The following is a 17,276-nucleotide window of genomic DNA, read 5'->3' as shown; positions in this document are numbered from 1 at the left end:
AAGCTTCTTTGAAAAGTTATAATAGGTGCTGTGCACACACAGGGTCTCTAGATGAATACTGTTATTTGTGACTCTACTTCTTCATGATTGAAATGGTGTTTACAGAGTCCTGATTTTCCCAAAATCTTCTATCAGAGCCTTCATGTTCACTATCAAGATGAAATAATTGTTCTGACACCATGTCATGAAGTTGTCACCTGCTCTGTGATCAGCCTCTTCTGGTCATACCAACCTATTGGTGATGACTGGTAGGCAAGTTGCCCACATGGATAGGTAGCAGCAGGAAGCTGGAATCGAACCCACAACATTTGGATTGCATTAAATCTTACATTATTGGAAAGCCTGTTCGTTCATTGCTGTTTAGCCACAGTGTATTGACCTCTTTTCTGTAGTTTGTCTTATTGTTGACAAGGCCCCCGAAGTTGTATTATCTTCAAGTTTGATATAGAGGTTGCTGCTGTTTTGTGGCGTGAACATCCTCTGAACACCTACAGGTTGCCCTTCTCAACTTCTATCTTTTAAGATTGACTCCAGAAATGAAAAACCGTTTTTACAGTGAGAGTACAGCCATTTTCCAATACTATATTTTTCATGGGCACATACTTCTCAATGTTCTAAGATTTATTGCTATAAAGAAATAATGAACCAAACTTATTTTCTTCCATTGTGTGAAAGGGTAGTTTTCATTAAAAAAAATTTTGTGATGACGTTTTTGAATAGCTTTATTTTTTTCAGCTCTTCCACAGTTGTAATTTTGCTTCTTTTAAAAGGTTGACTTGACTGAACTTGTGCATATCTTTCTTTATCGCCACTTTACTGAATGAATGAATTAATAAACATTAAAACGGAGCTGGTTTGTTTTCTCCAAGAACCCTGAGATTTGGAGCGCGAGCAGGCAGAGAGTGGCTACGTCACATCCGCCGACTCTCTCCGGAAGTACAGTTAATTTTTATTCACAGGGAGAGAAAAAAACACAGCTGTTGTTGAGAAAGAAAACATCAAAGTGAGTTTATCGGGTACGTGTGGTGGTTTTGCCTTGTTGGTGAGCTCGGTAAGCCTCAGTGGGAGCTGTGCTCAGTGTGTGGAGCTGCTGTTTTGTTCTTTGTGAGTCTCGCTGCGCTCATTTTTCTGCGAGTTGGCAGCAGCTAGCGTTAGCTTCTAGCTATCCATCAGCTAACTGACCATTTCTGCCTGCCTGCTTTGCTCTCACTGACAACTGCCTCCCTCCTCCGTTAGATTATCCCTTAGAGCATTTGTTAAAATCAGTAATATGTAGGTTGTACGTCGTGTTACTTGCTAAGCAGTTACAAACACTTTAATTCCAATTTATCTGTTTGTGTCCACCATTAGCCTGCCTTGTTGCATGCATGATACACATCAGCTGCAGATCTATGGTGTAATGCATGTTTGGCTATGAGTTTTTGCATGTTTATGTGTTTTTTAGCAGAAATTAAATTTAAAATGCAAAGAAACGGATAACTCAAAGTCGGTTTTTATCAATAACTGTAAGAGCAAGTTGTATTAGGTGAACTGCTTGGGAAATAGTGTTTGCACGCTTACCGAAATCCTTGTTTACCTTTTTTTAAAATCTCAATTAAATTATTTAGAGTAGATTGTATTATCAACAAAAATGACTGTAGTGAGTAAAAGACAGTTTTCAAATAATGATTCCATTTACTGAGGAAGAAAAGCTCATGTGCAAACGAGTAGTGAATTCTTAACCCTATTAACTCTATTGGCGGGGTTATATTACTATAAGAATAGACTATCTCTTCCACAGCAGCTAATCATATTTGAATCCAGACTTTGACTAGGCCACTCCAAAACCCTCATTTATATATTTTTTTAATTTCTTATTTCAAATCTTTCCACTTGCTGGCGTGCCAAAGTTTTGCTCTTTTGCATAAACACAATGTTCTCAAGCGTAAGGTTCTCAAGATGATGGCTGGACATTCTCCTGAGTGATTTTCTGGTTTAGTAGAAGTGATTAAATCAGTTATGACTAGTCATCCAGGTGTTGTAGAATATGGATGTGGTGAAAGCATTTTTAGCCAGATATGATTTGACTCTATACTCTTTGGTCAGCAGTGCATTTTACCTCAGAATTTTCCCGTATGCTAGTTTTGCCCTGTCTATATTTTTATTGTTGACTCATGAACATTTACCTTAACTGAGATATGTGAGGTCTGCAGTGCTTCAGATGTTGTTCTGGGTTATTTTCTAACCTCTTGAATGAGTTGTTGATGCCTGCTGCTATTATTTAAAGAACATTATTAAAGAACAGTTATGGGGTTTGGATTGTTGTCCTTTTTGACCACCTCATATTGTCCATGTTTCAGTGTTTGGAAATGAACTACTGTTGCTGGTTGTGAAACAGTTTTACATCATGATACAGCCGTTACCATGTTTGACAATAGCTAGTGCTACTGTGTGCTTATGTTAAAAAGTCTTGCTTTGAGACAAAAATACTTCTTTTCATTGTGGTCAAAATGTCTTTGTGTGGTCTCAATTCACAGTTTAAAAATAGTTCAAATTTGATTCTCCAGCAAATGGAGCTGATGCAGATTAAGACGTTTTTATGACAAGATTTTCATTGATAGGTTTACGTGTCCCTAGTTGTAAACTTTTTAGGTAAACTTTTAATTTTATTCATAATTTTTTTGTTATAATTTTAATTCCATAATAAGTAGAGACAGACATTAACACCTTTTTATTCAGACCAGATTTTAACTTCGTTAACACAGTAGGGTTTGTAGAAGAAGTCTCCTTTTTGTTGTTGAGACCAACAAAATATAAAACATTTGAACCAAAAAGGATAGAAATCTGTACATCTTTCTTTTATTGAGGCAAATGTCTGAGACCCACAGTAGTTATTTTTAATACATAGCATGTTTAAGTTATTACCGTGCAGGTAAAAAGGAAATAACACACTATAATTATTTTTGCTTTTTAACAAAAACATGCCAATTTTGGCCCACTGTTCAAAAAGTTTTAGCAGCACTGCCAGCATTTTATTTTATCTAATTGTAAAAGTTCTACAGGAGGTTCAAACTTCTCAAAACAGGGTGTTCTAAATTTAACTCATTTAACTCAAAACTCATTGATAAATAAGGCTAAAATTAAGCTGAGAATGAACGGGCTGTGATTAAAAGTCAGCACAATCCCAGGAATCAAATCTAAGATGAATTTACCTTTACCGTGGTTAAATATCCAGCTAGAATGATATGAGCAGATGATTAATGACATTGATTCTCATTTGTGGCTGTTTTTAATTTACATCACTGTAGTCCAAGCCTCATTGTGCTTTTCTATTTCTACAGAATGCCTGCCTCAAAGAGAGAATTGTCACCGCCTGAATCTCAGCCCAAGATGAGGAAGGTGGAAGAGGATGGAGATGATTTACAATCCAAAACTGGACCAACTAGCAAATCTCCCAACACCGAAACTAAGAAAAAAAGATCTTCTATGGAAGATGAAAATAATTCATTAACACAGAGTTCTCCTTCAAATGATTCCAGTCCAACCCCCTCAGACCCACCTCTTAAAAAAGCCAAGCTTCAAACAGCCACAAGTGCCTCATGCGGAGAAGCTCCCTCACTGCAAGCTAACTCCAAAGGTTCCCTGAAGCGGACTGCCTCAGCAGAATCTGATGAGGAGCTGAGCAGCGACATGTGTAAGGTGGACTTGTTCAGAGAGCGGGATGATGAAGACAAGGCCCGCTGCATCAAAAAATATTCCAACAAAGTCAAAGCTAAACGCAAAGCAGAGGAGGGTACGTCTGATCCACCGGACACAAGTCACGATTCGTCACCTGCATCATCCGATTCTGTACAGATCGAGCACAACTATGGTAGAAACTCGGATTCAACATCTTCTCAAAGCTTATCAGATACTGATCAGCAAGAAACTTCAGTTGATGCATCAAATCTGGTGGGGTCTGAAACAGGAACGGTTGACTCTACAGCTGAAGAAATACAACTTTTGGAGTTTGAAAGCCAAGAAAACAAAACATCTTCAAGAGAAAATGTACTTTTTTCCTCTTCTCAAGGTGAGGAAACGATAGATAAAGTTGGGTCCACTGAAATCCTAAAGGGCGTAGATAATGAAACACTATCACCGTCAGAGGAAACACTACGTTCAGTTCCCGAAGATGTGAATACTAGCTGTGGAGGTGAAGGTCGCTCTCCATTGAGCCATCAGTCTCCTTCTGAAGAAAATCAGTGCAATCTAAAATGTGAAACAACAAAGGGTGAGCAGAAGGAACCCGAAACAAGAGGAGACCTGAGTTTTGGAAAGGTACACAAAGTGTCATCGGATGAAACAAATTCCCCTCCAGTGATGGAAAACTGTAAACAAGAAACCCAGGCTGAGAAAAACGGAACAAAAGCAGAACCCTTAACATATTTGAAAGAAGAATCAAATCCTGAAGAGAGACACCATAAGGCTTTGGGAACAGACGGTGACTTGTGTGAGGATTTGAACAAAACACACGAAAACTCTGAGGAAAGACTTAAAGAAAGCAGCAGAGAAAGGGTTGACTTACAGTCTCCTTGTACTGGTGCCAGTTCTGATCTTCCTGCAGATGAACAGAATCATAGCTTGATCCGTGACACTCAGTCTTATTGTCGGGAGATTTACGATAAAAATCAAACAGCGGACCTTTCTGAAAATGTCATCCTTCCACTGAATCACATAATTCAAGACAACGTGACCAAAGTAGAATCTTCAAACGTAGACAAAGAGACTGTTATGATCATTCAATCTGCTGCTGTACCAAAGATTCAAGATAAAGAGGATTTACTGGTTTCAAATCCAAGCGTTATGGTTGATTTACAAATCTGGGAATCTGCTGCCAACCCGTCCACAGATTTTCAAAAGCAGGAAAATGTTGGAATCATGGCAAGCAAAGATACAGTGAGTGAAGCAGAGAAACAAAATATAACAAAAATACAGATAGGAATTACATCAGAGATCATAAATCCCAGTACTCCAGTGGAAATGCAAAAGCAGGAATTCCATAAGGTCAGGGAACCTCCTACAGTTGTATCTACGCAGAGCCGTGATCATGTTACAATTGATAAATGTGAAAAGATGAATACTGTTGAATGCTCTGGAAAATTTCAGGGTCAAAGTGGGATGGAAACACAGCCTGTTGCAGCGTCTAAGCTTTTAGAACACGAACCGGAAATACAAATGCAGGAGAACCAAGTCAGTGAATCTACCACTGTAGAAAAAGATCCAAAGTCTCCAGAATGTTTTGCGACAACGGGTGAGACTCTAACAGAAGTGGACATGCAGACCTCTAATATATCCAAGGAGGTCTTTGACAGGACTGTGATAGAGCAATCACACAGTCAGATGAAACAGCTGGTCAGTGAATGCACCACTGGCATATCTGATAAAGCTCACAAAGATCTGGAGAGTGCAAATAATGCTACTGAGACGCACAAGGAAGTAAACAAAGAAAACAAGATTATGTCGGAGGCCGTGTCAAATATTGCTCCTACAGAAGAAACCGAAATCCAGCGGTCTAAAGAACCCAGTGATAGACCTAACACAACAAATAAAGATCTGGAGAATGCAAATGGCTCTTCTCAGAGTCAAATAAATGTTGAAGAAGCTGCAGACTCCAAGGATGAGGTCTGTAATATTGCAAAAGTCGAAGAAATGCAAAGCCAGTTGTTCACTGAACCCATAACTGAGATACCTGAAAAAGTTTACAGAGATCAGGATGGTCCCTGTACTGCTCAGGCTCAAATCAACATTAATGACCTGTCTGCAGCAACATCTGAGGAGGTCTCAAGTATTACTCTTATAGAAGAAATGCAAACACATGCAATCGGGGAACCTACTACAGAGATAGCTGAAGAAATTCAAAAAGATCCAGTTAGTCTAAAGTTGGCTTTTGAGACTCAAATCCATGTTCATGTCACACCCGAGGAGGTTTCTAACACTGCATCTATTCAAGGAATGCAAAACCAGATGGTCAGTGAACCTACCATTAGTGACAAAGCTCATGAAAATCAGGAAAATACTGGGATCACTGTAAAAGCTGCTGCTGCTGAGAGTCGAGGAGAAGAAAATTCAGAGGTTGTAGCTATTACTCAGATGGTAACACCAACAGACATTTCCAATGATGCACAGACTCCAATTGAAGTTGATGTTGCATCAGAAGATCTTTGTAACATGGCACCTGTAGAAGAAATCCAAACCCAAGCGGTCGGTAAACCCGTGATTGACATATCCAGTGAATATCAGCTAGAAACTGCTGGAGAGACTGTTTCTTTATCACCAGAAGTGTTGCAAAGCCAACCGATAAATGAACATGTTATTGACATGAGCAACGAGGTGCAGGAAGATCCAGAGCATGCAAGTTCTGCTCCTCAGACTCCAATTGAAATTGATGTCACAGAAGAGCTTTCGAACATTGCACCTGCAGAAGAAATGCAAACTGAGATCGTTAATAAATCCCCCTTTGATGTATCTGATGAACATCTGGAAAATGCACATTCTAGAAGCAGTGAAGATGTTGCATGCGTTTCTGCTCAGATTCAGTTAGAAGCTGCCTCATCATCAGAGGGGTTGCAACAGCAACTGATGAGTGAATCTACCAGTGACATTAGCAGCAAGGTGCAGGAACATCTGGAAGTTACAAGCTCTGCTTCTCCGACTCTAATTGAAGTCAATAAATTTGAGAATGTCTCTAACATTGCACCTGTAGAAGAAATGCAAACCCAGATGGTCAGTAAGTGCAGTATTGAAATACAAGATGAAGCTCTTACAAATCTGGAAAATGCTAATTCTACAACCAGGGACGAAGTATGTGTTTCTGTTGGTCAAAAACAAGCTGATGGAGAAATTGTAGGCACATCGGTGGAGGTCTCTGTAGCTGCATCTGTAGGAGAAATGCAAACTCAGCTGGTCAGTGAATCTACCAATGACATTCCTGATGATTACCAGAGGAATGGTGTTCAATGTGTTCATGTTGATCAGAGTGAACTGCAAGCTGACGGAGAAATTCCTGCCACATCACAGATGCAATCTAACTATCCTCCAATAGACGACACGCAAACCCAGCTGGTCAGTGAACCTAACATACCCAAAAAAACACAGAAAGACATGGAGAAAGAAAGCTGTGCAACTTGGACTCCAATAGAAGTTCTTGCAGAGGCCGTAGACATGCAAACACAGCTGGTCAGTGAACCTACCACTGACATACCAAAGGAAGTACAGATAGATTTTGAAAATGTAAATTCTGTAGCTCAGACTCAAGTAGAAGTTGGTCCCACATTAAAATTCTCAACTGTTGGATCTTTTGAGAAAATGCAAACCCAGCTGGTCAGCGAACCCAATGTTGCCACACCAGATAAAGGTCATGACACTCATAAAACTTCAAGTCATCAGAGTAGCTTAGATATTACATGTGCTCCTGATACTGCTCAGAGTCAAGTAGAACCTGATAAAGAAGTTCTAAGCGAAGCCACATCCCAGGAAGTCTCTAACTTTCCTCCAATGGAAGAAATGGAAACACAAACAGTTACTGAACCTATTACTGAGATACCCAGCGATGCACAGAAGAATACAAATGGTGCTGCTCTTCTGGTAGTGGCTGCAGGCTCACCCAAGGAGGTCTGTAACATTGCCCATACAGAAGAAATGCAAAGATCGAATGTCAGTGAACCTAATCCAGACATGTCAGCTGAACCTCTAGTTGAAAACTACAACAAGGTGAATGTGGAAATTGTAACTGTAACACAGATAAAAATGGAAGTGGACACAGCAGTAACAAAAGGGAGTCCAGTTTCACCCTCTTCACTGCATAGAAATAAAAATCAAACAGAACTTGACATGGAGACATCAGAGAAGAGTTTCAACATTGGTTCTGTGGTTGAAGCACATAGGCAGGAAAATCTCAATGTAAGTGAACAAACAGCAGGAGATAACTTTGATGAAGTTCATGATGATGTGATGATTGACAACAAAAGTGTGAACAAAACCAGCTATAAAGAATGTGTGACTGTAGAAGATCATCCAATACAATCTGAAATGCAATACACATCGGCATCAGAGGATTTTACAGCTACATCATTAATGGAAATGCAGAAAGAGGAAAGTCTAGATGAAACTGATGTTTTGAGTGCAAACTATCCAGCTGTGGAAATGCAAAACCAAATGAGTCAGGATGTTGAGAAAAATGGAGATTCTATGACTGTAACTGTTGCAGAGAATAAAATGGAAACTCACCCCGACTCTGAAGTAAAGAGCTTTGCTTCATATTCTACTGAAACACAAATCCACCAGATCTTTGATGGAACTCAGTCTGCAAGTGACACAAATGAGGGTAGTGAAGAAGAGATCAAGGCAGTGGAAGAATTTGTTGGCGTAGGTGAGAATAAAATCGAAGTGATTAGGACACAGCCTGTTGAGGAAATTTCTCAACCAACAATGGTGGTAGTAACCCAATCTCAGAAGAGCCTTGATGCCAGTCAGTCTACTGAAGACTCAAACATGAGCATTGAAAATGAGAACGAGACTTTCAAAGAACCCCTTGTTATTGCTGGGAATCTAATCGAAATAGAAATGCAAACACCCAAGCTTCTGGAGGAGATTTCTCAACCAACGGCTAACATGCTAACACAAAGCCAGAAAGCTCAACAGGGCCTCAGATTGTCTTTTTCACCAGCTCCTCCTGAAACACACAACCAGGTGAGCATTAAAGTAGCCGAGCCTGTAAGAGAGGCTAAAGCTGTCGAAAAATGCACTGGTATTTTTGAGAACACAATGGAAATACAAGCAGTACCTCTTGAAGCGATTTCTCAACAAACATCTCAAAGACAAACTGACACCCAGAAAAGTCTTGTGAAGGAGACTGTAAGAATTATATCTAAAAAGTCCCCAGAAAGTTTTCCCACGATGGAAAGTGATGAAAATGAAAATCAGATTTCTGAAGAATGTGTCACTGTTGCCAAGAGTCCAAATGAAATGAAAATTCAAACGGTAATAACGCAGGAAATCTGTCATGGAAATGATAAAGATGATGTCAGAGAATGCCCTAGAAGTTCTTATCTTTCAGAAGAGGTAGAAATGCAAAGAACAGAGGGACTGGAGATTTCCCAACCAACATTTACAGAACAAGAACATAACCAGAGAGGTCAGGAGGTCACTGAACTCACTGCAGACACCCAAATTTCAGCTTCATTGCTACAACCTGAAACACAGATTCAGAGGCTTGATCTTTGTATGGAAAATGATAATCAGGCTGACAGAAAAAGTCAGAGTATTACAAAAGAAATAGAAATAAAGAAATCAGAGTTGCCTGAAGGGATCTCCCACCCGTCATTTATGGAAGAAATCCAAAGTCAGAGAGACGAGGTCAGCGAACTCCCAGCAGACCCTCAAGCAGAAAAAGACTCTCCCCCTGCTGGGAGAGCATTAAACTTGATCTCTGTTAACGCTCAAGTTGTCAGACCTTCTGTAACAGACATACATGCATCAGAAACACCTACTGAGATTTATTTTGAGAAATCTGTTGTTCACCATCAACAGCAAAGAGGCAAGGAGGTTGCTGAAGAGTATGGAAATGAAAACGAGGTCACCTCTTTACATGAGAATGTTCTAGAGACTGAAACTAAAATGGAAACGTCTGCAGAGATGGACAAGATTTCTTCTCTCGAAACTGCAGCAGAACACCACAACCATCTGGCAAAAGAAATCAACGAACACAGCACACACATATCAGACAAAGAACCACTTCCTGTTCCTAACTTTGAAGTTACCAGGAAGACGGAGCTTGTTGCTGAGGATATAAGAACAACCTCATTAGAAGATGACATAAGTAGACAACTAATTGATGAAATCAGTGTTGACAGGCCTGTTGGTAATCTTCAAGAAGCTGATGGGAGCAAAGTAGTTGTGTTGGTTTGTACCCAACAAGATGAGTATGGTGGTATTCAGGCATTAGAAGATGAGATTAGGACAGCTAATGAAACAGAGGTCCATTTTAATGATAACCAGGTAGTTTATGAACCGATTAGTAGTCCAGAGAGCAACAGTGGTGGTGAAATTTATACAAAAATTGAGCTGGGTGGTAGCATTTCTGTTCTGGACATACAGAACACAGAAATCCCCCTCACTGTGGGTGATGGAGTAAACTTTTCAGTCAATGATGTCAAATTAGGAATTGCTCACCCTCAGCAAGAGGACAAAGAAGAAATTACTGTTCCAAACAGCCAGAGTTTGGAGGAAATGGGGGTTCAAACTTCTGGGGAGGTACAAGGTCCCACACATGCCCAGTTGGAGCAGAGTAACACAATGGCAAATATTTTAAGTGTTGACATCAGTGCTACAGATGGCCAGTCAGATGACGCTGCAGAAAAAAGTGAAAGAAGTGCCATTCCAGAGTGCACTGGTGCAGTAGAGTTTCCCAAGCAGGTACAAGAAAATGTTACACTTCAGGACACTCAAACCCACAGTGAAGTCGAGATAACAGATGGTGCATCCGAAGAGTATGTGATCCTGGAACCAGTTTTGGAGAGTGAAATTCACTTGGATATCTTGACTCAGGCTGCAGCTGAATCGGGATTGTCAAACCCTCCCTTGGAAGGCGGATTGCTGGGTGAAGAGCCAAATCAAAGTATTTTAAATGCCTCCCAGAAGATGGGGATACATGAAGCAACTGACAAGGTTAAAGATGCTTCTGAAGCCAGCACAGAGGAAGTTTTACCTCTGGATGTTCTTCACAGTGCTCAATATTCTGAAGACCATACCTCTACTGGTAATGTGGATTCAGAAATGTCAAATGCTGATACTCAGCCCTCAACTGAAGATGGTAATGTAGCAATAATGGAGAATGCTGACCGTAACTTGGAGCTACAAGAAGTACAGATTCTCCAGGATATTGAGATTGGTCGAGAGATTGTTGTGGCAGAGGAGGATGAGGAAGACGATGATATTAAAATAATAAAACCAACTTCCAAACCAATTTCTGAGGACCCTCCAAAGTCCGAAGAGAAGGTAGTAAATAAAAATAAAGATGTAATTAGCAGTACTTTGAAGGAAAAAACTGAAGATGATAAAAAGGTACCTGAGGTGGAAAAACCTAAGAAACAAGAAATGAATACACAAGCAAGAACCAAAGCTCGTCTTGCAGCATTGGCCGAACAAAAGGCTGCAGAGTCAAAGAGAGCGGCACAACGACAGCAGCTCAACCTCCTAGCGCTCTGTCAAGAAATTGCAGAGGACATTGCCACCGACAGCATGTTGTTGAAGAGGATAGAGGAAGAAAAACAAGCAGCAGCAGCGGCAGCTGCCAAAGCTGAAGCCAGCAAGAGGGAACAACCAGCAGTTGCCACACAAGATACAGAGCCAGATAATGTCGCAAGCCCTGCTGGGCCAGAAGGGAACTCCACTTCGGTGACCCCTGCTCTTGACTCGTCTGCTGTCCAACCTTCTACTGCAGAGTCGGCTGAACCCAAACCAGCCGCAGAGCCTCAGAAAAGACGTTTCTTTATATCGCAGATTTCAGTGCCACTGAAGGCCCATGAAAAAAAGAAGCTGACCCGATATCAGAGACTCAGGCAGGTTGAGCTGCAAAGGGAGAAAATGTCTTGGGCTCGTGTGAAGAAACTAAAATCTGATCAAGCAAATCAGATGTTTTCAGACATTGACTGGCAAGCGCCTTTTTCTGACAGTTTTTTAATGAGTCCCATAACTACTCCTCCTCCACCAGCGACGAGTCCATCAACAACATCCCCCGCAAACCCTGCCCCTGCCAATAAGCCTGCTCCACCACAACCAGAGTCCCCTAAGGCTGAGCCAACTGTAATGGAACCGACTAAAACAGAACATTCTCAAACTCAGCCCCCTAAACCAGAAACTATCAGAACTGAGCTTTCTAAAAAAGAAACAACCAAAGTTCAGCCAGTAAAAGCTGAAACTACCAAACCGGAACCACCTGTTGCTGAAGTTCGTAGAAGCACGAGGCAAAGCAGGGCTCAGGCATCTCAACCTGTTGCAGCCGCTCCAGGGCCTGCTCCAAAAGTGACCCGGTCCGCAGCCAAGAGGACTCTGCCAGCAGTTCCTCCTCCTATGCCCAACGGACTTAAAGCTCAAAAACTGAAACCTGTAGAGTACACGCCGTACAAACCCAGACCCAAGTACTCCCCAGATGACTTTGAATTGGATGATGACGACATGTTGCTAGTTGCTCCAAAAAAGCCAAATCAACCCACACAACCGCCTCGCCCCGCCATCCCTGCTCACCGTCCTGCAACTTCATTAAAACCAACTGATTCACCACAACTACCTAACCAGGCAAAACTGAAAGTTCAGAGCACACCTGGACAGATTTCAGCTCAGTCAAAGTCCATCACTGCAGCTCAGCCTCAGATAAAGCCAACACAAATCAAGCCTACCATTCCAACCCCTCAGTCAAAGCCTACATCTGCAGCTTCTTCAAAACCAGTTTCTTCCAAACCCAACTTGGCTGCAGTTCAGCCCAAGCCCGCCACTACGACCCCTCCTTTGTCAAAAACAGCTGGTGTAAGTGTAACGGTGCCGAAGCAGCCAGCTCCAACAGAAGATAAGCCACCTCAATCAAAACCTTCAGTGGCTGAAGCTATTGTAGCTTCAGTGCCTCAGAAACCCGAAAATCCCCCGTCCCAAGAGAATAAGAAACCCAAGGTAATTCCAGATTGATTTGTTTTAAAGTATTAGCACCAGTATTATGAACGTGCTATGACCGACGCTTTTCTTTTTTGTGCACAGGGTACATCTGGTTCGTCTTCACCAGTTTCTGCCTCTTCCGTTACACCTGAGGACAGTACCAACATCTCTGACACAACAAAGTGTGAAGAAATATCTGCTGGTTCGTTGTTGCTGTTGTCATCTCAATTCAATGCAGGACAAATCTGCTACTTTTGCTTTCAGCCTTTTAAACTTCTCTGTCTTAACATGAACCATGTTTCCATTTTAGAATCCATTTCTTGTCCAGCAGTTACTACGGCCGTTCTGTCTCCAGGGAGTAACACAGAATTAGCTTTGACAGAGGAGAAGACATCAGAGAAGCCCTGCCAGCAGTAAGAAGATTCATTTTGGTGGTTCACTGTCTAGCGCTCCTCCTCCCCTCTGCCACACACCCCCAAGTGAAATCTGTGTTGATTTGACTAGGGTTCTTGCAAAGTTGTGAGAAGTCTAGAGTTTTATAAGACTGTTTTCCAGGTCTGGATAAGTATGGAAGGAGAAAAGAGTATGGAAAAATATGTTTCAAAACATTATCTCCCAATCTTTTGCCTGATATTAGTTTCCCTGCCTGTTTGTTTGTTTGTCTTTCATCCATCCATTTGTCCAGTCATCCACCTGTTCATCTATGGAACCATCATTTCCTCCATCTCTCCATCCATTTGTTCTCTAGTCTGTCATCCATCCCTCCACCCAGAAGTCTTACATTTTGGGCATAGGTGCTCAGGTATAACAAAGGGCACCTTGTGTGTCACTTGGAGCGTTATTAGTGTGAGATTTTTTACAGGCCACACACTACACTAAAAAACAATTCAGAATGGCACTTTTTGTCCAGAGGAAAAGGGCAGGTGCTCTAGCACCACCTAGTGTCTATCTGTACACTGCTCTGAACTCTTACCACCCATCCATCCAAGTATCCATTTTCCCATTTGTTATCCGTCTCTCTGTTTGTCCAGCGTACCCCATCTATTCATCTGTTTGTCCATATGTCCATAACCCATTTATTTGTTCGTCCATCCGTTTTGTTTACCCATACTGTTCTTCCATCCATCCATCCGTTTGACCATTGTCCCAGTTTTCCATCCCATCATCTCTTACTGTCTGTCCATCCAGCCGTCCATTTCTTCATCCAATATTCCATCCATCTCTCCCATTTGTTTGTCCAATTTTCCTTAGTCTATTCACCCATCCATTAGCCTGTCCATCTGTTTGTCCAACCAACCATCCATCCATCCGTTTCCAGGCTCCATAATTAAAACTCGACTTCCTTACAAATATGTTAATACTTGAAAAAAATTGCTAAAAAGTTCTGGGATCTGACTTGGAAGAAAAATTCCTGATGTGTGTCTGTTTTACAGCGGAGAAGAAAAGCCACAAGAAGCAGCGACTCATCAAGAGGTCGACAAAGATGGCACTCAGACAGTAAAAAACTTTGCCCTCATCATTTTACCAAAGATCTCGTATAGACTAAACAGGACAACTGTTGCATGTTTTGTAAAAACTGTCATCTTTTGTCTGCCAGGATGCGGGACAGAAACATTTTGGGCCAGAAGCCTGCAGCGTGTGTGGGATGCTCTACTCGGCTGCCAACCCTGAGGATGAATCTCAACATTTACTGTTTCACAACCAGTTCGTCAGTGCTGTCAAATACGTGGTGAGACCAGTCTGCATTCACACAAACCATATGTCGAGAATCTCTTTCGTCGCATTCATTTTTATCTGTTTAGCTCATATCTTGTGCTTGGTTGAGCTAAACTGGCACAAGGTCTGAGCTTGTGCCTTGTGCCTGTCCTTAAACCGGAGTTTCCTTAAACTTTTGACCCGTTTAAGGACACTCCGATTATTGTGATTGATATGGATAATCTCAGAGAAGACACCATTTTCTTTTAATGGTTTAATATATGTTGTTTTCAGGGATGGAAAAAAGAGAGAATCATGGCAGAATATCCTGATGGCAAGATCATTCTCGTCCTCCCTGATGATCCCAAATATGCCCTGAAAAAGGTCTGTTTCAAGTGTCGGGCCATTGCCTTCATGAAGAATGCAGAAGTGAAATCCATTGTGTGTCATTTTGGACCTGCTGTAGCTTGATAATTAATTGTCCATCTCAGGTGGAGGAGATCCGGGAGATGGTGGACAATGACCTCGGCTTCCAACAGGTGGAGACAAAGTGTCCCTCTCAGACCAAAACCTTCCTCTTCATCTCTATTGACAAGAAAGTGGCTGGATGTCTCATAGCAGAGCACATCCAAGAGGTACAAGACTGCAGGCTCTTAAATCTGTGCATAGCCGTTTTGTCCTTGAGGCTTTTGAAAATCAAGATCTTCTCATATCCACTCAAAGGGTTTCAGAGTGATCGAGGAGGCTCCTCCTGAGGGCTCAGAGGGGGAGAAGGTGATGTTTGAACGTCAGAGAGCTTGGTGCTGCTCCACTACGCCGGAGCCGGCCATCTGCGGCATCAGTCGCATCTGGGTGGTCGGCGTGATGCGGCGCCGGGCCATCGCCACACGCTTAATTGAGTGCCTAAGGTTGGTCTTAGGATTCATACTCAACATTTTCACATTTTACGAGCAAGTCCATTGGGATTTTAAACTAAACTATGAAAGTAGAAAATCTAAAAGTGTGGTTTGTATATATCTATATATATATATATGTTTCTTCTTTTCTTTGATGCCCCTAAATAAAATTCACTGCAACACTTCACACTTTGGTTGAAAATTGATAACCATGTATAATCTTTCTAAAATTGTTTTCCAACATCTCTTGGTCTAACACAAAAGAATGCATTTTACAAACAAAAAATATTTTTTACATAATTAAAGTTGCTTTTCTTTTTACACAGGAACAACTTCATTTATGGTTCCTACCTGAGCAAAGACGAGATCGCGTTCTCAGACCCCACGCCCGATGGAAAACTCTTTGCCACCCATTACTTTGGCACATCTCAGTTTTTAGTTTATAACTTTGTGAGCGGGACCCGCTCGATCCAGCCCAAAACTGACTCTGTATGACGGCCCGATGGAGGAGGCGGCGATGGATTCAAACATGAAGTCTTCACAGCATGACACAAATTACTCCCAAGAAGTTGGTGATTGGACTAAAACTCAGGATGACAACTTTAACTCTTCCGGGCATAGTATTTAAAAAAAACAAAAAAAAACCTAATCTATTTTCTTTAGATTCTTTTTAAGTAAAAGGTTGGTTTTGTTAGAATACACATGCATGAAATGAGAGCAATAGAGTTTAAAGAACATATCATTTCTGTGTTCAGCAAACGGAAACATCTTTTAAAGCTGAGTGAAGATGAGAGTCAGGATCTCCTGGACGGTGAGGCTGCCATCGTCTCCAGTTTATGGGTGTGAATTGTAGTTTGGAGCATTCGTCATGTGTTCCTGTATAAACCGAGCCATATGCTGTCCACGTTTTAGCTTTTTGCTGTCTTATTGTTGTTTTTAAGTTTCACCAATACTCTCTTTATTTTAAATTTGCTTTGTTGATGATTGTTAATTGTGTTTTATTTACCTCTTGGCCACATACCCCCTCCCATCCGGCATACGGATTTTTGTTAAGTTAGTGTAGAGAATCATCCTTATTCTTTAGCAACAAATTAAAATTTATATCAAATCATGTAGATTTATGCGTACTACTACGAGATTTATAACGGAAGATGAGAAAGATCTTAAACCTGTGTTTGTTTTTGTTTTTGATATTAAGGTCCAGTCTTCACACGAGGGTTTAGATCACACTCCAATTAACAGCATCATCTCTTAATTTCTTCATCGTTAAAGCGGTCGCCTTTTAGAGACATTTTGTGTAAGAAAAACAAGAAGAAATTGATTTATATAAACCTCTTATGTAAATATTTATTTAAATAAACCATGTAAAATATTTGTTGATGCTGTCTAGTGGTGATTATTTTTGTTTAATGTAGGAAAAGTAGCGCTTAATGTACACAGATGTGGGTTATCAATAAATGTAATTGAAAGGTTATTTTAGTTAAGAAATACAATTAAAAAATCTAAATTTATATTAGATGCCTTGTACACAGAGTAATGCATTTCATTGTTCACTTCAAATGATTATTAATAGCGCTAATGATTTTTGTTTGCTGGCAATTCTGGTCATATGAAAGCATAAATAGTTAGAATTAGCTTTTTACAAATAACTTCATATATAAAATATTAGCTCCTATTACATTTATAGAATCTTTGGATCCTATGGATGTAAGCTCTAAAAGATTACATCTATAGGACCCACTGTGAATCTAAAGAGGGACATGCTGGTCCACAGCTGAACTTCAACAGACGAATAAAAAAGACTGATGTGAAGTCTCGCTAGAAAATGAGAGCAGGATTCATAAAACTTTTCAGTAAATGGCTGAATTAAAGAAGAGCAGCAGCTGTAGCCCATGTTGTGAATGTCTTCATCTTTATGCATTTATTTCAAATGAGGTTCATGTTCAACTCTCTTGAATTTGGTTTCCCTCACAATCCTCTCAAAACTGCAGTTGCACATAATACTTTGTGCACCTTTTTCTG

At 40.8% G+C, this 17,276-nt stretch overlaps 1 protein-coding gene across 3 annotated transcripts; it reads left to right on the top strand.

Annotated features, from left to right (window-relative positions):
• Positions 1-884: 884 nt before the first annotated feature.
• LOC103456849 (uncharacterized) lies at positions 885-16,628 on the top strand. Of its 3 annotated transcripts, none has more exons than XM_008396665.3 (10): positions 885-1,016; positions 3,321-12,681; positions 12,766-12,865; positions 12,974-13,076; positions 14,097-14,160; positions 14,261-14,392; positions 14,653-14,742; positions 14,850-14,993; positions 15,082-15,266; positions 15,581-16,628. In XM_008396665.3, the coding sequence occupies exons 2-10, from the start codon at positions 3,322-3,324 to the stop codon at positions 15,747-15,749; spliced, it is 10,347 nt and encodes a 3,448-aa protein (XP_008394887.2). In that variant the 5' UTR covers positions 885-1,016; position 3,321; the 3' UTR covers positions 15,750-16,628. The 3 variants fall into 3 exon arrangements, with proteins under 3 accessions (XP_008394887.2, XP_008394886.2, XP_017157375.2); XM_008396664.3 differs by having other exon boundaries at positions 893-1,003; XM_017301886.2 differs by having other exon boundaries at positions 952-1,051.
• The last annotated feature ends 648 nt before the right edge of the window (positions 16,629-17,276 follow it).

Source organism: Poecilia reticulata, chromosome 20 (assembly GCF_904066995.2).
Source record: "Poecilia reticulata chromosome 20, P_reticulata-male-v2, whole genome shotgun sequence".
Lineage (NCBI taxonomy): Eukaryota > Metazoa > Chordata > Actinopteri > Cyprinodontiformes > Poeciliidae > Poecilia > Poecilia reticulata.
The sequence above is the reverse complement of the archived record's forward strand: the minus strand, read 5'-3'. Positions and strand labels throughout refer to the sequence as shown.